The sequence below is a fragment of the Paramormyrops kingsleyae genome, chromosome 9 (assembly GCF_048594095.1).
Source record: "Paramormyrops kingsleyae isolate MSU_618 chromosome 9, PKINGS_0.4, whole genome shotgun sequence".
Classification (NCBI taxonomy): domain Eukaryota; kingdom Metazoa; phylum Chordata; class Actinopteri; order Osteoglossiformes; family Mormyridae; genus Paramormyrops; species Paramormyrops kingsleyae.
Genome location: NC_132805.1, coordinates 431,184 through 455,469, shown reverse-complemented (window position 1 = coordinate 455,469; position 24,286 = coordinate 431,184). Strand labels below are relative to the sequence as shown.

Here is a 24,286-nt window from a genome sequence, read left to right as displayed (position 1 = left end):
CGTCATTAGCATTCAAGTGAAGCTGCGAGCTGTTGTAGCACATGGTCAGTTATTCATATTCTCTCTGCCTCCACCTGTTCCACGGTCCACTGGAGGGATGCCAGTCCTATCAGGGGAGAACGGGACTGACTTCTGGATCCAAGCCATTGCATGTGCTGTCAGGCCATTATCAGTCATAGATATCACATGACAGATGGCTTCATATCAGGTGTTTAAACTGGCGCGCCATGCCATCTGGTAAATGATTTAGGAAGTTCGGGCTTCTCTCGATGAATGAGGCGAGGCGATATAGCCAAATGCTGTGACCTTCAAAGTTCCCAGCCTGTCTGACTTCATATCGTTTTTTTAAGGCCAAGAATACAGATATTCAGGTCGACTGACGACGAATGACGGTGGCTTCATTCGGGAAAGCAGTTCCGACACGCACGTCAACATTAACAATGGTTACTGCATGCCTATGAAACCTTGGTAGTGTGAATGTGTAGTATCTGATGCAGTTGCACACAATGCTAAGATGTTTTTTGTTGTAATAAAATTACACATCTAGTAACCTGGTAGTTCAGGCTAATAATGAAAAACTGCATAAAAGAAGTTATTTCAATCCGAAACTGTGTAGGCCTATACGTTCAGACAACAAATAAGTTTTGTTCCCCCCTCTGGATTTAAGAAAGGTAGGCTATATTCTAAAGCAAGAACTGCATATTAAATACGGCACATCACATTGGTTTACAATTTAACCCTTCTAATATAAAAATTTAATATTATAAGACTATAAGCCTTTCAGTGATGCTAATAACAGTTTTTCAGTCTGTAACTCAGAATGAGAATACTTTCACTTAAACGAGTTTCAGCTTTTTTGGTTCATTTAACGTGCAGCCCTCCATCTGTCTGGTGAAACTGTACAAAGTAGCACGTTGGAAAAGCTGTCTTTTCCCTCCCTGCGCGCTGGCTGCTGCACAATCGCTTGAGCTGAGGGCATGTGACCTAGTCGCCGACTTGGATCGAGAGCGCCGCACCACGTGCCGCCGCGTTACATAAAATCCCTCATAGTAATGAAACGCGTTAAATGTCGTAATCGGGGTATAGTAAACTGATAAAGGGAATATTACTATGAAATAGCAATCAAAACGAAAACATCTGTAGTTACATAAATAGAAATTGTACATGTAATCGAGAATAAGTTTTATTACTAATAAGTAATAAGCCTTCGGTTTAAGAGGAATGGAAGATTGGTGGGTGAATGGGTAGGCTCATAACTTAATTGCGAATATAATACAGTGATAAGATTTTTGGCATTAGGCCAATACGTTAATACAATCAGAATATAACAATTTTAGTAGGTGTGTCGTAACAACTAGGTGATGCCATTTGACGTCTAGGTGATGCGAAGAACAAGAACCGGGTTTTTTCTAGAAGAAAAAAAAATGTAATGTGCAATGCAGGCCCTTTTATCACGGGTCACTCAGGCTAATTTCCATCTGCAGCATTTCGTGCGCTTTGTCGCGTAAATAGACGGCGAGCAGCAGCCACCAGCGACTCCGCCCACCGGCCGACACGCCCATCGAGTGGGATACCTGACGGAGTTCGCCCTGCTGGCGCCGGGACGGCTCTCGCCTTCCTAGAAATTAAATTCTGGATGCTCGTCAGTATTATAATAATACTGTATTGCGATCAAAATAATTTTTCTGCGAGAAATACTTTTGCGCATTTAAAAACATTTATGAAATCTCGCAGGGAGAAAGACGGGAGTTATATAATACATATACAATATTCCCCGAATACACGCATGCCTCTGTTATTCCGCAAGTTTTCTTCTCTTCTCCGGTACGGTCTATGAGATACATTGTACTCGCCGTCCTGGAGGCTCGGATTTGTCTAGACTGTAAAAAAACTACAAAAACTCCGGCCGTAATCAAATAATGGAGATTATCAACGGACATAACTGAATACGGATCCTTGGGAATTACTAACAGTCTTCTGGGTAAGTGTGTGTAATTAGAATTTTTATCATTATTGAAAGGGAATTTTTCTAAAACATTCCATCTGCGTTTTCTATGCAATGTGTATATATAGCCTATGCTATTTGGCAATGTATATGTACCCTTTTTTGTAAATAATGTCTGAAGTCCGATAGCTGTGATTTTATGTACAGTTATGGAGGTTACAAGTCTGATCTATATGTAGACTTATAGAAAATATGTTTTCGAATTTCCGCGAAGTGGCAGATACTATTTAGAAAACTCGATTTAAATGATACTTTTAGGTTCTTCGCGTATTTGCGTGTGATGTTTATGCCTAGATATTTTGTCACAGAAACACATTAAGCGGCTCCCTGTTACAAAGCGAACCTGCAGCGTTTCTGTCTACGACGACTTAAAAATCATCGCCCTAGTTTGTATGAAAACACCGTCTCTACCCTCTAAACTTTTAAACACTGCAGCAACATTTAAGAATAACATTATTTTAATATTCTTGGAATTACGTAGAATTTTTTTGTTTTAGAATGAGAAGTAGGACGTCCTATTGATTGCAAATAGAATCGGAGATTTCAATGATGCAATTAAAGCGTAAGTGTCTTTCACGCGAATAGGGAGAAAAGACAGTAGCCTACTCATCCTAAATCCATAGTTTATTTTTAACTTTGAATTCTCTGCTTTCTTTTTGATGATAACTTTTTCACCATTTTTTTCTAAAAACCCCGGTAATGTCTATGTCAAAATAATTTCATTACAATGGTGCCTATCCGATTTATCTCCTATTTTGTTTTCTCCCTTCCATTGTAGAAAGAGAAGGGACCCATTGGGGGTCATTATTGATGTCTGCGCATTAATTTTTCATATGAGCTCTGAAAAACAAGAGAAGGGATTGAGCTAGGGGAATATTTTCCTTTAACTCCCCTCGTGGGAAACATTCTTGGTTGGCAACGCTGAATGCTTTTCAGCCAAGTACAATACAGATGTTGGCCGGCCAGTCAAGACATTTCTCATTGGCTAAGTCCCCCAACAACAACTGACCCAAACTTGGGCAATCTAACCATAGTAGTCTTTATTGTAATTATTGTTTATTAATATTATGTCCATCATAAATTTACGCACATTTTAACTAACATCGAAATGATGACTTTTATTCCCGACCGGTCTATCTAACTGATCTAAATAGTCTAACTGCTGAGGATTTAATGTGTGACTCCTGTATTGGTATAATTCTCATTTTGATTAGTTTGATTAGCCTTTCAAGACCATGTAATTTGTTATTGTAACCGTATCCAGCTGGTGAATGGTCTGGTGAGGTCGATAATCATAATAATCACAATTTAATAGCTACATGATATAATTGAATAAATTGGAGATTTGCCTGACCAAAATGAAAAAAAAAACCTTACGAGAATGAAGCCAGTTCTTCCACTTCCAGTTGTGTGTGGGATAAACATTTCTGTGAACTTTTGGAGTATAAAGTTAATGTTTATCATTTACTGACAAATGCAAGTCAAATGTTTTGCTTTTAACACCCTGAGTTATTTGACTGTGCTGCAGTAAACTAGTCAACTAAATAACTGATGGAGATAACGATATTTATAGTTGATTGTCATCTGTAAATTAGTTTTGCCGTAGGTTAGATTGTTCCTGGAATAATGGTGAACGGCTGTTAATGAAATCAAGTCATATGTCTCAGAGGTAACCTTGTTGCTGTCAACATGTACCAATGGCAGGCCTCTCGCTCAAGATCCTGCAACTATACAGGCTTCATTTTCCAATCAGCTTCAGCCAGGTGGGTGTTTCATGAACCAGGACCCCAAACCTGATTGGATGGCTGCTTCTAGGGTCTTTCCAGTCTTGTTCATTGGGTGCTTTTCAGCTGTGGTGAACTCAGCTACCCTGTAGGAATGAATCTTGTTCCTCCGCAGCTTTTGACTGTGTCATTGAAAGGGAAATATAACCTTATTTAGTCATTTTAAATTAGATTGTTATGCGTTTGCTACAAAAATACTGCCACATAATCAGTAATTGAGCACAGACAACCAGACCTTTGTTAGACGGCACATCTGGAGTTATACTTACAATGTACTGTAACTGTATTGATTAAATCAGATTCTGTGGCAGTTTCTGGTCATTCTGTGGAAATTTTGGATCATTTCTTGGTGTTTCAGAGTTTTTTTTGGGGGGGGGGGGGAGGTGTTGTGGATCTTTTAGAGGTTTGGGCAGTTATTTATGGATACATCAGCACTGCATCTGTTTTCAGGAATCACCAGTTGTGGCTGCAGTGAGTCTTGCCAGAAAGCAGTGGGCTGTCACATGACCACACAGTCCTGAGCCCCCATGCCTAAGAATGTGTTATAATATAGTCATATATGTAATGCCTCATTGCCCTACTTGTCCATTGGTTTCTTTCTTCTGCCTCAGAGTATAGGGTTCTGTTCAGTTACATTTATAATAACGCAAGGTCTTCTGACTGAGACCATCATTACTCCCCATTATGATTAATGAGTATTTCACTTACAGGTATGTCTGCCAAAACCATACCATTCAGAGGGCAGGATATCTCTATCTTCCAACTTTGCGTAAATCGACTGCTTGGTTTATATATTCCATACCCTGCCAGAATACCACTTCCTCATGCTTTCCTCGCACTTGCATCATGTGTCAGCAATGTTTTCACTCCACAGAAAAGATGTCAAAGAGTGATGTGCATTGTTAAGTAAATTACATCTGTGTCAGAAGTTTGGGGGGGGGGGGTATTTCTGCTCCTAAATCATCACCCATATATGACATCCCCGTTTTCATGACTTTGATGTCACCAACAGCATGATAATGACCGTACAAAGACATATTTACTGTCGCCCACTGTTATTTGCTTTTGGAAGTTTTCAGTTATACTGACATTTACTTTTAGAGAGTAGCAGCATGACTCAGTAGGTAACACTGCTGACTTACACCTGCAAGCACCCTGCAAGGGGTTTGAGTCTCACCTCTACTCTGCATATGTGGAGTTTGCACGTTCTCTCCATGTTTCCTCCAAGGACTTTGGTCCCCCCCCCCCCCCCCCCACCCCCTGATTCAAAGACACGAATTTAGGCTAGCTGATATCTCTAAATTGACCACAGAGTATGACTGTGTGTGAATGTTCCAGGTTAGGGTTAGGCTTAGGGTTAGGCTTAGGGTTAGGCTTAGGGTTAGCTTAACTCCAACCTCGGCAGTGTGGAATAGATTCCAAATATCCTTGACCAGGATAAGGAGTTAGAAGTTGAGTTGGATGGATTTACTCCTTGAAAAATGTAATATCTTGAAGATGGAGGAAAATAGCCAAGGTATGAGACAAGCTAAATGTAAAAAATAGCTACGCAAATATCACCTTTTGTCCAGTTTTGTGAATAAAAACATGGTGAACATGTATGTCTTACTGAAGCTGGCATTTACATCTTTACAGTGATATTAAATACATAACATGACTCAAACTTGATCATTTTCCTGTTTGATAATGAATGTATCTCATACTGAAACCCAGACTGGGATTAGCATTTAGAAGATGGATGGATGGGTGATGGATCTCATTGCAGATAGTTTTTGTCTTATTAGCACAGCACAATCTGAAAACAGTTAAGACAGTAAACAACAGTGTACACAACTTATTGCATAAGTGCACCAAAAAAAAAAAAACAAATCGTGGAATAATACTTGATCATTTTCTATGTTGTTGCATGTATAGGATCTACACAACACTATAAAGGTCCATGAACTAGTAACCTCTTGTATTATGTGAAACTTAATGTACAGCAAGCCTGCAAATACATTAAACGATCCCTTGAGTTAGATCCCATAACAACAAATGTCTATGTAAACAAACGGGCTAGGAAGGATTTCCTTAAGCTGTCAATGAGGAACAAGGTCTGTCTGCTGTTTTTTTGTCAAACATCTTGCACTTGGCGCATGCTTGTGTACGCTTACAAGATGCGTGACTGTTCTGCAGACGTCGCAATGAGAATGAGGTCCATGTCGTCATGGAAACAATTGCAGATTAGTGTGCTCCCCAAGGTAGGTCAGAGCAAAATGAATTATTGTACAGTAGGCCTACTACTGATATAGACATACACCACTTGAGAGGCCAATAAGAGTTTGGGTACCTATCTGCCTGAGAGTTTGTAACTTCAGTGACATCCATGGTGATTCACTGACTTGCTTCCATCTTCAGTCCTGCTTCAGATCCTCGATTGACCAAAATTTCTACATTTGCTTCTAGACAGCCAGCAGTGTTTGTTGATAACAGCAGAAAAATAATTCCTCACCATTTAGTGTGAGCCAACAGCGTAAGAGAGAGCTTAAATTATGGGAGAGTCCACTTCATAATTTAAATACATAGGTTGATTTATTGGGGGGATGAATGAAGCTAGATGAAATATTGGGTGCACATCCCTCCCAACCCTGGTACTTATGCTCCTGGTGTCAATGGCATGAATGACTGTAATAGTCACCATGAATCAAATGGCAGATATGTTTTAAGAAGCTATATTCATGTATCATTCTTGTTAAAAAAAGTGGCGTATTTCCGCAGCTGTTAAGGATGCTCTGACCTTGAGACTGGGGACTGACTGCAGCTTACTGTCGATGGTTTTTTTCAGTAGGCTGACTTGAGAGCTGGACTGTTCCCATTCCCACCTACAAACCAGTTTTCTGGGCTGGAGTAGTTACTCTAGGGTCAGGGTCCCGCCCCCTTCGCGTTACTCTTTTGCGTTTCTAATATGCTTTCATTTAGCATTCGCTTTTAACGACCGGCGGTGAAGCTGTGGCTTTTGGCTCGGTTAAGAGATGTGAGTAAATATTTTGACTTTCCATTTGACACTCTGAATGAGGGATGAGTCCTTTTTCTGGAATTGTATAATCGCTTCCAGCTGTGTGAAAAATCAGGGCCTTTGTGGTCCAGAGAGCATGGAAATGGGAAGAAAATGGTAGGCTGCGTTTCCAAATCACTCTACACCACGAAGCACTGGTATCTGCCCATGCCTACTCAAAAAACACCAGTCAACTCACATTTCTTGGAGCACACTGTAGAAAGAACATGGAAACGACATAACCCTTTCTTTTCAAGGGGACAGTACGTAGGCGATGTCAAGGCGGCAGACTAGTGAAAGCCAGTGGGACATTCTTCTCTTGATGTAGACAAATGCTCCGGTGGTTGTTCCTGGGCTATCAGACATATGCAGTTATTAATGCAATGGTGCGTCCATGTTTAGTGAACAGGAACATGTGTCTCTTGTAGACCCACCAGTGACAGTGAGGATAAGGGTGATCAGATGGTATCTTCTCACAAAGAGGGCGAACAAACAGAGTAAGGCTGCTGGGTTGCAGGAGAGGAGAAGGAAGCTTATAGGCCACAGATTGCTGCTTTATTTCCATGGAAGTGAGAGAAGTGGCCATGGGAAAAGGGCCTTCAAAGTCACACTTTGCCTGTTTTTGTATATAATCTGATGTCTTGTTTTCATATTTTGTGATTCGCCCAAACACGATCAAAACATTCCGTTTTTAATTTTATGCTTAAAATACTTAGTTCATTTTAAAGCAGTTATCTTAACCGCATTCATGTGTATTTAAGCTGCACTTTGCTACAACTATGTTGATGAAATTGATTCTGCATTGAAATCCCTGAAATTATTACATAGCCCATAGCCTGCAGTGATACCGTAAGTGAAAAAAAATCCCCCCATTAAATTAGAGTTTATGGGGGGACTTAATTTGATGTGAATAAGCTGCCAACAAAGGAACCGAGCCTGTCCCGAAAGCGACACTTCCTCCTGTGTGTTATCCGCTGCTCTGGGAAATGGTAAACAGATGGTGAATGTTCCTTTTTCAGCACTGAATACATATACACAGGAAGTGCGTTTCTGGAAACGATTTTTTTTTTTACATCTTCATTCTCTGTTATATTCTGTCATGCTGTGTCCCATACTTTTTTTAGACTAATCTTCCATCCCGTTTTGAGTCTCTCCCTTCCGTTAAACTGTGAGCTTTCTTCTTTTTCTCCTTTATGTCCTCCTTTTCATCCTTTCTGCGCTTTCCGCACTGTGAAACGTACCAGTCAGCTGGGATGGGGGGGCTTGTGTTGCTGAGGATATCTATAAAACCCCCCGTCACAGTTTCCAGCCCGGGGGGCAGATGGGCGCGTCTTTGCGTGCGAGCTCGTCCCCGTCACCCTTCGCGTCTCTGCTCCGAGGGCAGCGCCGAGCGCCGGCTCTCCATCTGTGCCCGCGTCTGCCCCTCGCCTGCCCGCGGTGTCAGCCTAATGGCCCCGTGTGGGATATCAAGCCTCTGCTTCCTCCAGAAGCAGGCAGGGAGGTGACACACACACACACACACGCATAAATCCCTCTAAAACAGGGCAAGCTGCGTAAACTCGCGACATTAAATGAGAGCATGCCCGTTATCTTTTGCCTGTGTAAAAGTATCGGGCCAGGTGGGTAAACATTTTTGTGGTGAAAAAGAGTAAAACGATAGTGAAAGCACCGCGCAGGTGTTTCGGTTTAAATTTGTCGGCTTCATTCCGTCACGTTGAAATCCCGCGCCGCGAGCAGCTGTGTCCGACACCCGCCTCTGGTTCTCCACCCCGACAGAGACGTGCGGCACGGCGGCTTCGGTCAAAGTGCCGCGGAGCCTCCAGCTACCGACGGCGGCGAGGCGTCACCGGCAGGAGCGCCGGGAATGACAAATATCGTCACTGAGGTTGCACAACCACAGCTGCTTTAAATGAGATGGGCATTACCCAGCCTAATTTCCATAAGAATTAACTGTTCCCGAACCTCAGGGGAATAACCTGGGTGGGGGCGGGAGTAAAATTCGCCGTTCCGGGGGAGGGGGGATATTGCGCCAACAGATGGATCGGCCAAATTTCAGACGTGTAACCGTTCCCTCTTTTGCCGTGGCCCTACACTGTAGCCTAGCAACGGCGTATGAGAGAGTTTAAAATGGGGGGGACTCAACTTAATAATTTAAGTAAAAAGGTCTGTTTATTGGGGGGATGAATTAAGCCAAATTAAACACCGGGGATCCTACGTCCCTGACTGGGGTGGGGGAGAGGTTAGAAAATTGATTAAATGTCGTGCATTGTAATTTTGTACTTCCTTTACACACACACATATACACACAGTTTTGTAATTGTATCTGTGGGGACTCTCCATTCATTTCTAATGGAGGAACTCTAATCCCAACACGACAACCTTAACCCCTTCCCAGGCCTAACCTTAACCATAAGTAACCAAACAAAATACCAGACATTTGGCATTTTTAGTTTTTCGATTGCATTCACAGATCTTTTTGGGGACCTGAAAAATGGTCCCCAAACACCCACACACATGGCATACGTATTGGTGTCCTAACCTGACAATACATACTTTCATTCTTCATTACATGTTACATACTGTCGGTAAACAGCCAAAGAGGGAGGGGGTATCGTGCCAACAGACTGATCGGCCAAATTTCAGAAGTGAGTGCAACCGTTCCCTCTTTGACTGTGGTCCTCAAACGTGCTGACATTTGACTTCCAAGGGGGACTGGACTAAATTAGATTAGATTGGATAAATTTTTTTCATCCCACAGGGAAGCATGATACCATCCAGCTGATATCAATGGCAGTATGGCGTTTTCTCTCCGTCACTGTGTCCTGCTTTGGTTTACATCCTCGGCTCGCTTCAGCAGGCGGTGCCACAGCGTAATGACATGTTTTCAGCAGAGGTGTAATATTAAGCAGTGCGGCTTGTTAGCCGGAGCAGCTGGAGGCCCCTCTGAGACCCCCAGGCTGATGAGTCGTCGAGACCTTGCTCTCCCGACGAGACGGAAGACTGCGTGCCACCTGGCAGTGGGGAGGCTGTCCCGGTCCGGGGCTCACGGCCTCGTCTGGGGACCCATCCGGTGCTCACGGGGCCCAGAGACACGCACAGCCCACGTGCCGGGCCCGGCAAATTCTGTGGGGGACGGGGGGAGAGAAGCAGAGGAAATACAATGGGACTGGGAGAGGAAGTGACATTAATTACATCTTCCTGACAAGCCAGGGGGTCGGGATGCGGACTGCCTGCTGCTCCATCTGGTGCCGAGGATTCCGCCGCATATTAGCGCGCCTTAATGAATATGTTAATGGGAACTTTCATGACAAAAGAGCAGGTTCCTCTACCTTCCCTGGAATTTTAATGGCAAATTGTAGGTGCACTCGTCCTCTCCTGCTCTCCTTCTTTCTGGGTCTGTGACGCGCATCTGACATCAGCCAGTAGTTCAGGTCACCCAGTGGACCTGGGGGCGGGGGGGGGGGGGGGGGTTCAGCATCTTCTAGGTTCAGGTTTTGTGCAGCTGATCAGGTCTAACAGGTACGGCTCATGGCTCATGAGAAGCCAGGTACAGGACAGTAGCTCTCCAGGACCAGAGTTGGTGACATACTGTATGATCTACTAGTGAGGAACACAAACTGAGATGAGCTTAACTTTTCTGTAATAAGGTACTTCAACTGCTAACCTTTACAGTGATTTAATTTTTAGCTATATATTTTTGCCAGTTTGGTAAGGTCTGATCACAGAAACTATGGAACAGTGAGGCAAAGCTTTGGAAAAACTGTGGGACATCTCAGACCCCAGTTAGTCCAATCGGACGTATTGAATATTCTTTTCAAGATTCTGGATAAGAAAGAGGATCAGAAATAAGCTATGGGAACTGGAAGCAGCATGTCTGTCCACCATAAAATGTCAATGATGTGTCCCTTTTCAGTGACTTTCCAGTCTTCCACAGATGTAGTGCATATTTGGAATACGGAGACTAGGAGACATTCCTTTGCTTTCCATCTGGGAATAATTGGCCCTGTGAAAAATCCTCTTGGATATTTTTTTGCAAATTAAAACGTTTATACAACATTTTAGGAGCATTATTTTATGGAAACTTTTTCCTTCCTCCTTGAAGCACACAAGGTTTTGCTTTCTGGCACTCACTGTCACACACCCCCCCCCCCGCATGGTGTGCAATGTGGGGGAGAGGAGACCTTTGAGCGGAACAGCTGAAATCTGTAACAAGCTGATCTGTAACCTAAATGTATGCTAATGTACCCCCCCTACCAAAGCCAAAGGAAGGGGAGTCAAATGAGCTTCTGAGTGAGAATTTTCAGATACATTAACTGCTCTTGTGTTTTATCACATTATTTGTCAAAATGCACCGATTTGCACCTTATTTTTTGCTAAAGCTCATGCCCTAACTATCCTGATAAGCACTCCTTCAAAGTTTTATTACTGTATGTCGCCACACAACCACTTTGGTGGTATTTGGATTCGTTTCAGCAGACACCCCTCGTTCTTCAAAAAACATTTTTTCTTAGTAAGAAGGTGGCCCTTTCTTGGCATTTGTCTGTATTGTTATTTAAGACATTCTGAACATCACTTCACTTGGTTAGAGTTCAGCTGAAAATGCAAACAGCAGACAGTCTCTTTTCATCTCTTTCAGGTACCACATACAGCCTCATGTAATATAAAGTCTGATGTGCAGTGGGGGAGCAGTAGCATCGGTGTAGAAGTGGTTTGCTAAAGAAATCTGCACTGAGACAGAAATCCTCTCCTGCCAGTGGCCAGACCTCAGCATGCCGGCTCCACGATCGTTTGGGGACTCGTTACAGTGCGTCCCCGAACAGTCGTGTATTGACGGCATAGCTCTCTGAGATATGGAGTTGTTTACAACCACTCCTGTGCTGGGGTGGGGGGGACCGGCAACCCGTCGTTTTCAGGAGGAGGGCAGCATCTGCGCGTTCTGCAGGGGTTGTACGCAGGGATGGTGTGGCGGCTTGGCTAATGAGCCCCACACTGTCCTGGCCTCATCACGGTGCCGCCTCACTCCTGGGCTCACCACGGTGCCGCCTCACTCCTGGCCTCATCACGGTGCCGCCTCACTCCTGGGCTCACCACGGTGCCGCCTCACTCCTGGCCTCACCACGGTGCCGCCTCACTCCTGGCCTCATCACGGTGCCGCCTCACTCCTGGGCTCATCACGGTGCCGCCTCACTCCTGGGCTCATCACGGTGCCGCCTCACCCCAAGATCGCTCTTTGAGTTCAGGGACTTGTTAGACTCTCGTCTTGAACACTGCGCCCGACTTGAAGTCAGGTGTGTCTTTGGAGAGCGCCGCATGACACGTGTCCTGGCCAGATGAGGATGTGGCGTGACAGTTTTGGCCACCACGAGTGCCGGGGGTTTGGCTGTCTGAGAAACTTCCGTCTGGCTGTGCGGAAACCAGGTGAGTGCAGGTAACTAATGTTAAACGGTTGATATCTCTGCCGGTCTCTCCAGGTTGTGCTGAGAAGCCCTTCATCATGCCAGACTCACCTGCCGATGTGAAGACTCAGCCCAGGGTGACTCCGCCCACAATGCCACCACCTCCGACAGCACAAGCGGCTCCCAGGACCAGCTCATTAACGCCCCCATCACGTGAGCGTAAGAAAAGCTCGTGAGGCAATGTAAACCAGCTGTAAAACTCACCAGTTTCCTTCCCGTTATAAATAACGTTAGCATACCGAAAATGAACTCGTTAGCTAAGTAGCACTTTTACGATTCTCCACAGTAACCGATGGCAACGGCCACTCCCCCACCACGTCGAACGGAGTCCCCTCTCCGCTGGGCGGCTTCACCACTCGTCCTTCCTCTTCCTCATCCTCCTCCTCGTCCTCCCCTTCCTCGTCTTCGTCGTCCGCGTCGGGCAGCCTGCAGCTCCCGTTGGTGTGCGGCGCTCGGCAGCTCAGCAAACTGAAGCGCTTCCTGATAACGCTGCAGCAGTTCGGCAGTGACATCTCCCCAGAGATCGGCGAGAAGGTCCGCACGTTGGTGCTGGGCCTCGTGGTGAGTGTGAGCCGGTACACCGACACGTTTATGCACATGAGCATCCCCTTGCTAGCTAATTGTGGGATTGTCATTTAACGTCGACTTTGGGTAAGTCCTGCCTCAGTTTTTATCTCTCTTCCATCTCATTTACTTTTTACTCGTTAGTTCTCCTTGTTAAAGTAAGTAATCTACATGGGCAGAGCCAAATCAAAGCTTAGGAGGCTGTCTGACTATCACAAGAAGCCAGTGCAATCTAGATGAACAGATGTAAGAGCATGAGATGGAATCCAGGATGCGGCTGCAGATTTTAGTTGTATAGCTAATGATTTATTTAATGTATTAGATTTGCCGACCCGCTTGCATGTATATTTCTTTGAAGGTTTCTGAATGTTTTAATCTGAGAAATGAACTGAAGGTGATAAAAGGACGTGACTTGTGATTTAAACATTGTTTGGATTCATGTAAGGATTTGTGAGATTCCAGAAGGATTATTGTTTCCTTGGTGAAATGTCTGGTCACAGATATTGGTCATAATCTGTTGTAGGCTGGTGTTCACTTGTTAATAGAAATTCCAGTGTGAACGGTGGTTCTTTGGCCCAGTGATCACCTTACCCAGTGTTGTACATATTTAATCTCAGTCTCGCTCTTACTCTTTTTCAGAACTCTACTTTAACCATAGAGGAATTTCATTCCAAACTGCAAGAGGCCACAAACTTCCCCCTGCGACCATTTGTTGTGCCGTTTCTGAAGGTATCCCAGAATCCACTGCTTTTTAAAATGAACTGAGTGCTGTGCAGATGTGAATATTTCTTTTATTTACTTACAAGAAATACACTGCAATACATTTTAACAAGGCAAATAAATACTTTTTCCTTGTTTTCCAAAATACTTGTGCAATTTTATTAGTATAAACATTGATATGTGGTTTATGTAAGCTTAATTAAACTCACTAAAGACTGTAGTAATACAGATGATTAATAGATTTATGTTAATGTATTACCACAGTTAATTACTCCAGTTAACTAACGGCATAATTTATTGTTAGTAATTAAACTGACAACTTTCTGTTATGCAATTTAATACCACACGAATGCCATATTTGTAATGGACTTAATCAGTTGCCATCATACAGTATTAATGGTCAGTATTCAAATAAACACATTGTCAGCCATACCTGCCTTATTAAATACATTGTAATAATGATAATGGACCTATTTGGAAGAGATACAGTCTTTTCTAATATGTTGGCACCTGTCTAATCAAGAGTAACACTGACGTCACTAACGTGGCTGTGCTATTGTAACTTGTAATTGTCTTACTGTTGTCCAGAATACGGGATGTAGCTATAATATATGTATATTTTCGCTGCACACATAAATACTGCTTCCCTACCCAACCCAAAAACATCTCTGTTGCTCTTCCCGTAGCTAGCCAGGCTAATTGTCTTTCCCATAAAGAGACAGCAGATGTGTCTTATTAAAATAATACGTCACAGATGTTAGAGTTCTGCCTCATTCGAAGAGAAGCAAGTACAACAATGATGTGCCTCTTACTGTGTCATCCCCAAAGTTACTCAGTATATTCCTGATGTCACACGTCCCCGTCCACTCACCGAAGCATTGCGTAATGGCTGCTTCAGCGTTAAAGTAATACGCTTTCCCATCAAGGTTAGGAATTTAAACGAAACCGTGTCGTGCCGAGAGGTAAACATGCTCTTTGTGTTAGTTAGGTCTCCGCCCTTGTGTGAGTAGACGCGCTAAGGTGAGCACCTCTCTCTTATTGCTGTAGAAAGTTCCAGGCTGCCTTCAGCAGCAAATATGGCTCCCATTAGGGTCAGGCTGGCAGCTGAAGGAGCCAGCGGAGCAAACAGGAATGCTCGCCGGCTCCTCTCTCTCCCATCTTCTCCACCATATGGCCGTTTTTCTCAGGGCCTCAGCGGGGTCGGAATTAAAGATCACTCCCAACTTTTAGTGCCGTTTCTGTCTTTCCCCGGGAGTGTTTTACAACAGAATGCTGCGCGCTCACGGTGCCGCAGAGCTCAGCCAGGCCCGTATGCTCTTGGTTTTGTGAGGCTACCGCAACCTGCAGAGCCACACTATAGCTTATATCTCATCATTCCTCAGGAACTGACCTGGAGTCTGAATCTCAGTGAGCTGAGTCTGAGTCTCAGTGAACTGAGTCTGAGTCTCAGTGAGCTGAATGGCGCCCTTGATTGATCTAGACAGGCAGATGTTGGATGAGAACATAAATGTGGACCAGGGGAGGAGGCCGAAGGACAGGATTGTGAACCACTGCATTATCTATCCATCCATTCATCCATCCATCCATCCATCCATCCAACTCCTAGCAGTTTATCTGGGTGAGGGTTGTGGGGTGCAGCCTGAAGCCTGCACTGCCTTGCAGTATTTGTAAAAGTCTCATTTTAAGGTGGTATGTTGCTAAACTGTGCATTTCTCTTATCTTTAAAATCTTTTATATTTAAAATAATTAAAGCTGAACGATATTATGAATATGGGCTAAGTGTATTTGCCCGGATGTACACTGGCGACATCAGCGCAAACGCGCAGCGACGTTAGCGGCTGCTCAAGCTACAGCTCCATCCTGGTCCAGCTCGGCTGTGTCTTGTGCTTAATGAAAACCCAGCCAGCACAAAGCACACCGGGGTTAAAGTTCTCCCCGTGCCGCACTCGTGTTTCAGGGAAGCCGCACGCGCACCGCAAGACAGATGGCGTGTGTTTGTTAATGGTGTGCTTTTAATTGCGCCGTGAGCGGGGTAAAACCGGTGAGTAAACACTTAAACGAGCAATTCGGGCATCTGTTGACAAGATGGCAACGACCTCATTACCCCACCTCCACCTTATTTAGGCTCGGCTCTGAAATTCAAATAATTTTGTCTGCAGTTTCAATTATGGTCTAATAATGGGTTTAGAAACAAATAGACTATATAAAAGACCAAATATTGTGCTTATGTAAATGTATAATGCAAATGTATATATGCTTGATGTTGCTGCATTAATGAAGTCTATCTATCTATCTATCTATCTATCTATCTATCTATCTGTCTATCTATCTATCTATCTACCCATCCATGTGTGCATGTAGAAGAATGATGAAACAGTTCTTATGATGGAGGCTGATATAAATTGTTAAATCATTGTCCATATACATTTAAAGTGGACCATGAATGATAAGCTCATATCTACAATGTAACATGTCAGCGGTAGCAGTGGGAGTCTGACGTGTCTCCGGCTCCCTCTGCAGGCTAATCTTCCTCTGCTGCAGCACGAGCTGCTTCACTGTGCCAGGGTGGCCAAGCAGAATCCAGCCCAGTATCTGGCCCAGCATGATCACGTGCTGCTTGACAGCAGAACTGCTTCACCCATGGACTCTTCTGAGCTGATATGTGGCGTCAGTCGGAACAGCAAGAAGAGGCTCCCAGAAAGGTGAAGCCACATCGCCGTTTTCAGGCTCTGTGATGCCTCTGTGTTCTTGTCTGCTGCGTGACTCACTGTTAAAATACATCGTTTCAACATATTGTTACCCTCACATTTACTGCACATATTATGCATGCATTTTATTACATAAAATTGTAAATTAACCAAGGGAGTCTCTAAAGGAAAAAATGAAAAGTATTAAAAGAAGAAACATTGTCAAAAACACTGTAACAAAACAGAACTCAGGATTAACAGATTTTAGTTAAATGGTGAAAAGAACAGGCAAGATGTAAGAGATTCACGTGTGCTGCCCTGGCCATAGAGTGTAATCATGGGGCGTCTGATACATTGGTAGGTCTACGTGTGCTGTCTTGGCCATAGAGTGTAATCAGGGGGCGTCTGATACATTGGTAGGTCTACGTGTGCTGCCCTGGCCATAGAGTGTAATCAGGGGGCGTCTGATACATTGGTAGGTCTACGTGTGCTGCCCTGGCCATAGAGTGTAATCAGGGGGCGTCTGATACATTGGTAGGTCTACGTGTGCTGCCCTGGCCATAGAGTGTAATCAGGGGCGTCTGATACATTGGTAGGTCTACGTGTTCTACCCTGGCCATAGTGTATAATCAGGGGAGGTGCCTAATACATTGGTAGGTCTACGTGTGTTGCCCTGGCCATAGAGTGTAATCAGGGGGGTCTGATACATTGGTAGGTCTACGTGTGCTGCCCTGGCCAAAGAGTATAATCAGGGGCGTCTGATACATTGGTAGGTCTACGTGTGCTACCCTGGCCATAGAGTGTAATCAGGGGGCGCCTAATACATTGGTAGGTCTACGTGTGTTGCCCTGGCCATAGAGTGTAATCAGGGGGGTCTGATACATTGGTAGGTCTACGTGTGCTGCCCTGGCCATAGAGTGTAATCAGGGGGTGTCTGATACATTGGTAGGTCTATGTGTGTTGCCCTGGCCATAGAGTGTATTCAGGGGGGTCTGATACATTGGTACAGTAGGTCTACGTGTGCTGCCCTGGCCATAGAGTGTAATCAGGGGGCGTCTGATACATTGATCCTTTTTCTCATCCACAGAACCAAAGAGAATGGTCCTAATCGGGAGTCCCTGGGCCCCCCTGGAAAGAGGCGGTGCACAATTAGCCCCTACCAGCCAAATGGCATGCCACACCCCACGCCTCCTCCTCAGCAAGCCTGTTTGGACAGCACAGCTGTCACTCATCAGCAGAGGAGTTCCCATAGGCCGGCCAGCTGCCGGGAGCTCAGGGAACGAGCCAGGCCATCCAGTAAGCAGGCCGGGGGTCAAGGGAAGGCCAGTGTGACCCCTTGCAATCAGGCAACATAACGGAAACACCTTTAAATAATATATAATCATCAGAACTATGCCAAATAAAACAACTCATATATACAGTGCTGTGCAAAAGTCTTAAGCAGCCTAAGAAGATGATGCTCAAATGATCTTCATGTTGGTGTAAAACTATGATATGATGTCTGTCTAAGTGTGTCAGCTTAGTCCCTTAAGTCACCCACTCTTCACAACACCATCCTATAAACACGTGTGTTTTGACCGGTACCCCACTAATACCTCACTGACTTTCTTAAACTAATTCAATTGAATAATTAATTGAGCTGGATGTGAAGTGTAACAAATACATGGAATGGCTGGGTGGCCCTGAGGAGAGGTTTGGGAACTGAAGCAGCCTTTATCTAGCCATCCAACAAGTTATCAGTAAATTTTTGGAGAATGGAGGAAATTCTTGTTAGTTTTTGTTGTGTCGCTCCTAATTTTTGTAGGTTCTAATGTTAAATCGTGTTTTTTGTTTTGCGCACATATACACTTACTGCTTAGATAAATAGCTTTAAACATCTCCTTTGACTGCCTAAGACTTTTGCACAGTGCTGTAAATATCCCTGCCACCCTGAGCAGCTTAAGCCGTTAGAAGATGGATAGATTTATAAATATCATGCTGTCAGAATGTGTACTGCAATTAATAGATCTGTGAGTATGACAGACAGTTGTCATGATGTAACGTATGAATGCAGGTGTTTTCCAAATGGCCTGGGCTGAGGTTCACTTGTTCCTAGAGCCATGCTAGAGAAACTGCAACCACAGCCGGTCTGCATCTTGTTTGAGAGAAGAAGAAAGCAAGCAAAAAATGTGCAGCCATGAGTCCCCCCCCCCCCTTTGTAATTGGGTTCTGCTGGCCCAGTGCAGACAGTCTGGGCATGTAAGCATTGAGGAATGGAGCCTGGGGGGTTGTCGCAGCACACAGACCTGGCGCGGGGATTATAATGAGCTTATTTGCTGCAGCTGTACCGTTTCTGCCTTCTCGGTGACAGGGATGGTCGGGGGACGTCAGGAGGGGGCCATCGATCACCGGCTCACTGACAGGGAGTGGGCGGAGGAGTGGAGGCACCTTGACCATGTAAGAAACGTAGCTCCATTTTCATTACGAAGTCCCTTGCGGTGTCCGCGTGAACCACAATATGTGTGCACCTGCCCAGGGAGTGCAAACTCCACACGGATCCTGAAGACGAGCTATTCATTCATTACTTAATTGAAGAATTCCCACAGACTTACAGATAATTATTTCTGCCTGGTACGCTGTTGGTTCCTGTGCATGTTGGTGTAGCTGGCAAGGGTTTGAATCACCATGAGGTGTCTGTAAGAACAGGAGGACGTGGAAGTGTTAAGGTTCAGGTTTCGTATAAATATGTACTGAAAGTAACATTAAATATGCAGTGAATGACATCACTTATATCACCATGCAGTGGAAAATAGCTTTATGGTGGTTTTTCTTCCCATTTAAATCAATTCCCACATGACAGTATGTCAACTGACCTTGCATATTCTTGTTACAGTAGCGTGTTCCACTCACTAAGTTCGATCGAATCAGCGAGCCTCATTATGTTAGCATGCTCTGCTACAGTGCCAGTAAACTTACTTAATCTTGCCTATGGTGTCTCACAGGCTTCAGTTAGAAAGTTTCATTGTATCATGCTTCACTAAAATAGTCATCTTCTTTGTAGTATCCACTACGTTAGCATTCCACTGAGTTAGCATTCCACTAAGTTAGCATTCCACTAAGTTAGCAAGCTTTGTTATGTAATCACGCTCCACTAAATTAGCAACATTCTTTACGATATCGCGTTCCGCTAAGTTAGCAAGATTGATTCTGTTGGCATGTTTCCCCACGTTAGCAAGTTTTTCCGTAGTATCACGTTCCACTAAGGTAGTGAGCATAGGTCATTCTGGGCTTTTCTGCAGTGGCTACAAGATGACAGAGCCCAACCAAGTGCACATTTGGACTGGTGTCCATGTTGAAATATTACAAATATCATGGTATTGAGTCATCTTAAAGCACCGCATGGGAAATTCCTTCACCGCAACAGTCCTACAATCAGGTATAGGATGGATATTCAAATGGCATTTTGTTCTGACCAGTAAGGGATACAATTGCACCCCAGAAAAAATTGCCTGTGTTAATGAGCTTGTGGCCCGTTGCAGCTGCTGAACTGCATCAGGGACATGGTGGAGCGGACCAGGTACTCCCTCACTGTGCTTCGACGCTGCCAGGAGGCAGACCGCGAGGTGCTCAGCTACTGGGTCCGGCGCTGCAGTGACATGGAGGACCCCAAGAAGAGCAGTGCTAGCGGTCAATCGACAGGGGTGACATCAGGGGACCAGAACACCACCTCACCCGGTACTGCAAAATGTCTGGGATTTTAATGCATCATAGCCATTAAATACAGTCCAATATAGGAAACCCTCAGTTTCCCTCTTCTTCAAGCATCATAGGAGCCCTTTCTGTTGACCATATACTGCATGATACCAATACGTTTTTTAAGTTATACAGTTTACATTTATTTGACAGACCCTTTTTGTCTAAAGCAGCTTAAGAGTGAGGGACGTAAGAAGGATGCAGTTGCGAAGGAGCCAGTTATCTTCAGCGTTGCGGGTCGACGTGCTGCATGAGTGCAGTGTCTGTGTGCCAGTGAGATTTTAATTCCTTGTTTTTCACTTCTTAGAGACTCACAGACAGTTGCCCCAAAGACATATACCAGACAGTATGCCTGAGGAGATCTGGAAAAAAGCAGGTGAGAGATCCAAGCATTTGTACCCTTCAGGGTTTCTACACATATAAAGCAGGTGATGCCACTAATTGGTTGAAATATTATATCAATATTACATTTAATGTGTAATTTCATATATAATTTTACTTCAATTTTCAATCCATTACATCATGCAATGCAAATTAAAATCCTGTTTTCGGAATTTTTTGAACATCAGTGTTCCTTGGAATATCCTCAGGCACTGTAAGAAATGCAAAAAATGCCCACATATTTTCACATAAATATTTATATTGTGAGTCTGGCATGAACTGACGTGACACCGGTGTGGAAACGGCCCCGCAGAGGAGGCCGTGAACGAGGTGAAGAAGCAGGCCATGCTGGAGCTGCAGAGCGCTGTGTCGGAGGCGGAGCGCAAGGCCCAGGAGATGATCCGCACCGAGCGGGCCCGCATGGAGCGCACCGTGGCTGAAGCCAGGCGCCGGGCCACCGACGACCTGCTCTCCGTCATCAATCAGCAGGAGGACTCCACCGAGGTCAGGTGCCCCCGCACCGTGTCAGAACCGGGGGCGTCGTCTCACGGAGTGACTGCATTCAGGGCTGGACTGGGATTATCAATTGGCCTGGACTTTTACCCAGACAGACTCACCATGCATAAATACCCATGATACATTTTGATCATCTGGGGCAGATCTCATGATGAATTTTGCCAATTGGCGGGGGGGTGGGGGTGGGGGTATGCCAGATAGCCAGTCCAAGCCTGATTGGATCAATGATGCTTTGTGACAATTGCACAGAAGTTTGTGAACAGTGCATAAAAAGAAGGCAGGTTCCAGTAAAAACATATTACAAGATAACGATATAATAATATTTTTAAAAATCAGTAATTATGGCTGCCTGCCACTGAGAATATGGCACTGGTGACCCAGAATGAGGATTCCTGAGAAATGTTGTGTGCATGGTCACCTAATAATAATCATAATCTGAATAAATTTTTTTATTAAAAATTTTTTAAATAACTTTTTAAATAAGAAAACATATATAATTTCTATTTAAAACGATGAAAGGCTGAAACTTTTAGTTACCATGTTCCAGCTGCAGAACACACTATATCCCTGTACCTGCCATTTTGAACATGTACTTCTGATGTGAATCCTTTTATATAAAGAATACATTTTCTCTCGGTTTTAGTTCACATGCATTTACAAGTGTCTCTCTGCTGCCCCCTCCACAGAGCTGCTGGAACTGTGGGCGGAAGGCCAGCGAGACATGCAGCGGCTGTAGCACGGCAAGATACTGTGGCTCCTTCTGCCAGCACAAAGACTGGGAGAAGCACCACCAGGTGTGTGTTCAGACCCCAGCAGCCCTCCCGCAGGGTGACCAACGGCCTGCTGCTGGCTCCTCCGACAAAACCAGCCCCCAGGAGGACCTTCCAACTGTGGCCACATCTGGCCCTGACACGCCCCCGACCACTGACACCTCACCACACTAGCATGTCCCCTGCCCCCCCTGCCCTCTGTAAAGCCTGTTTTTTGGAGTAGTGCAAGTAAGGAGAAGGCCAGTACTGAGCAAAGGTAGAAAGTTCAGGTTCAGAAAGTGCAAATCAACCAGTCAGATGAGTATGAAGCGTCACATTCACAGAGCACTCAAATGGTTGGTTGAAACAAAATTTTGGTCTGGATTTGTATTTTGCGAACCTTAATTTTCCTCCCCTAGTAATGAGTCATATTGACTTTTGATTTTAAAAAGTTGCTATTTTGTGTTTATTATTGTTGCACTACTCAGTTTCTATCAATACAAGTATTGTTGCTGTTTACTATGGTTCCCATTCTTGTAAACAAATGTGCAGGAAGCTGCACAACAACACATTTGTCCTCCAATGGTCCTTCTCCATTTCCTTGGCTTAATACTCAACCTTTATTTACAGTAGATAAGAAAAGCTCTCCTAGCTAGTAAGAAACGATTAAAAACCCATTTTAAAAATAATGAATGGATGGCTGGTTTTGAACAGGAAGAAGAGAGAAAGGAATTTAAGAGCACAAATGCCTCATTTTGAGAATGTTGACTATCATGGGGTCCTCATGCGACACACGTATTAAATATGGCAGCCATTTTATACTATGATACCACAATATTGCCAATTCTGCAAAATAAACTAATGGTCAGAGATTTCAGAAGAAAAAGAATCAATTTAGAAACATACAACCAATTCATGAGTGACCGTGTTCCTTTTCTTCACCTGCATCCCATCTTTACTTACCAATTTAGCATTGTAGTACTGTCATGCAGTTATGCTGTGTATAATATCCAGTGGTAAATGATTCTATGTATTTGTAGCTTATCTACACCCCCTACGTTTGTTATTTAAGACTTACAGCTGCTTTTCCATATGTGTGGGAGATGTCGGTGGTCTTTTGAAAAGAAGAAAACCCCTCAAAGCTGCTTCTTCAGTCTGCTTATACATTATGTTGAACCAAGCCTTGATGCTTTTCAGAAGATGTGATAAAACTGATGGTAGAGTTTCAAACAGGGGCCCAACCACAACAGAACAGAGGTGTCGATGTCGGCAGTATTATGAAAGAGCGAAAATGGAGAGGTCAGCCAAAGAAAGAACAGACAGAATCTGAATTTTAAGTCAAAATGTATCCATGTCTACTCTCAAGATCAATGCACAACACAAAGTATGTCCATGTATAATACAAACATGAGCTCTTTCCTGTAAGGACAAAGTCAAGCTGCATAATATGAGAAAGTAAGGGTGATTCTCTGAGCAGCATAGCACAAAAGAAGGCAATTACAGGCTGTTTATACACGCCAGAGCTTCATTGGTCATCTGTGCAAACCCTGGTGCTACAACGTGTGTGTGGCCTTGTAGAAGCTTTGATCAGTCTTACCAGCGAGATCTTCTCTTCCAGGTTCTTCATGTCTCGAAGGGATCAGATTCAAATATTGTCATAAAATGTTTTCAATAACAGTCTAGACATGGGGGGAATGATCTTACTTCAGCTACACACAGGGAAAGAATATTAATAACGTGTAGCCATCTCTACCTGTCCTGTTTAAACTCCAAAGTCTTTAATGGCAAAATGTTTTACTCTACCTCTGATATGATTTAATAGCACTTGTCAAAGCACATAGGATGATCTAATTAAACCAAATGGGCACAAGAGAACAGGAAAACCAAATCCATACCGCTTCTCAGTAACAATGCAAACCTCACAAACCTAATAAAAATAAAGGTTAAAGAACAGGTTCCTTTATGCTGGTTATTTGTACAGACCCAGTGAAAATTTTAATTTGTTGGTCAAATGCATTTTAAAATAGTGTGAGATAACCTCCTGCGTTTGCATGACAAAATTCCCCTTACTTTTTTTGGTTAGGAGAGGGGTACCTCTTAGTAAAGTGTGTGTAATAAAGATTCATGATTCATTTTCTAAATGAAGTAAACATTGATGAACAATAAACATACAAACAATATGCCATGGGGAAAATTTACTGGTCAAATTTTCCAGTAAAAGCAGGAAAATGATGATAGATTCTAGGCAATTTCTTTAAGTAATAACCATCCTGTAAACCTTTCACTCAATGAAAATATCGTGCAATACTTAATTGACATGTACCAGATGATAATTATAAGCTGTATGCTTTGTGAGCACACGTCAGACATTTTGAGACCACTGTGTCACAAATGTGTTTGTTCTTTTCTATATTTAGACTGTAATGTATGTTCTGTACAATTTTCAGTCTTGAAAGTTGCATTCAGGTGTCGCTGTACTTCGTACATTGTATTAAACGTATGCTGATCTCTATACAAGCCACTGTGGTCCTAATTGTATTATTTTGTTAGTTATTTTGTTTTTTATGACAATTTCAATTATCAGTTTATTCTGCAAGCTCTTCCTTAAGATGATGCATTGTAACTGTACTATCCACAACTCTAATCATGCCCTACATG

General features: G+C 43.8%; 1 protein-coding gene across 3 annotated transcripts; it reads left to right on the top strand.

Moving 5' to 3' along the window:
* The first annotated feature begins 1,521 nt into the window (after window positions 1-1,521).
* On the top strand, window positions 1,522-24,145 carry LOC111850449 (protein CBFA2T1-like). 3 transcript variants are annotated; one of them, XM_023824348.2, is made up of 11 exons: window positions 1,522-1,981; window positions 12,295-12,432; window positions 12,566-12,840; window positions 13,483-13,572; window positions 16,084-16,265; window positions 17,338-17,546; window positions 18,601-18,686; window positions 19,769-19,964; window positions 20,290-20,358; window positions 20,677-20,867; window positions 21,566-24,145. In XM_023824348.2, the coding sequence occupies exons 2-11, from the start codon at window positions 12,318-12,320 to the stop codon at window positions 21,821-21,823; spliced, it is 1,671 nt and encodes a 556-aa protein (XP_023680116.1). In that variant the 5' UTR covers window positions 1,522-1,981; window positions 12,295-12,317; the 3' UTR covers window positions 21,824-24,145. The 3 variants fall into 3 exon arrangements, with proteins under 3 accessions (XP_023680116.1, XP_023680114.1, XP_023680115.1); XM_023824346.2 differs by having other exon boundaries at window positions 1,523-1,981; window positions 12,295-12,438; XM_023824347.2 differs by lacking the exon at window positions 1,522-1,981 and adding an exon at window positions 10,310-12,111 and having other exon boundaries at window positions 12,295-12,438.
* The last annotated feature ends 141 nt before the right edge of the window (window positions 24,146-24,286 follow it).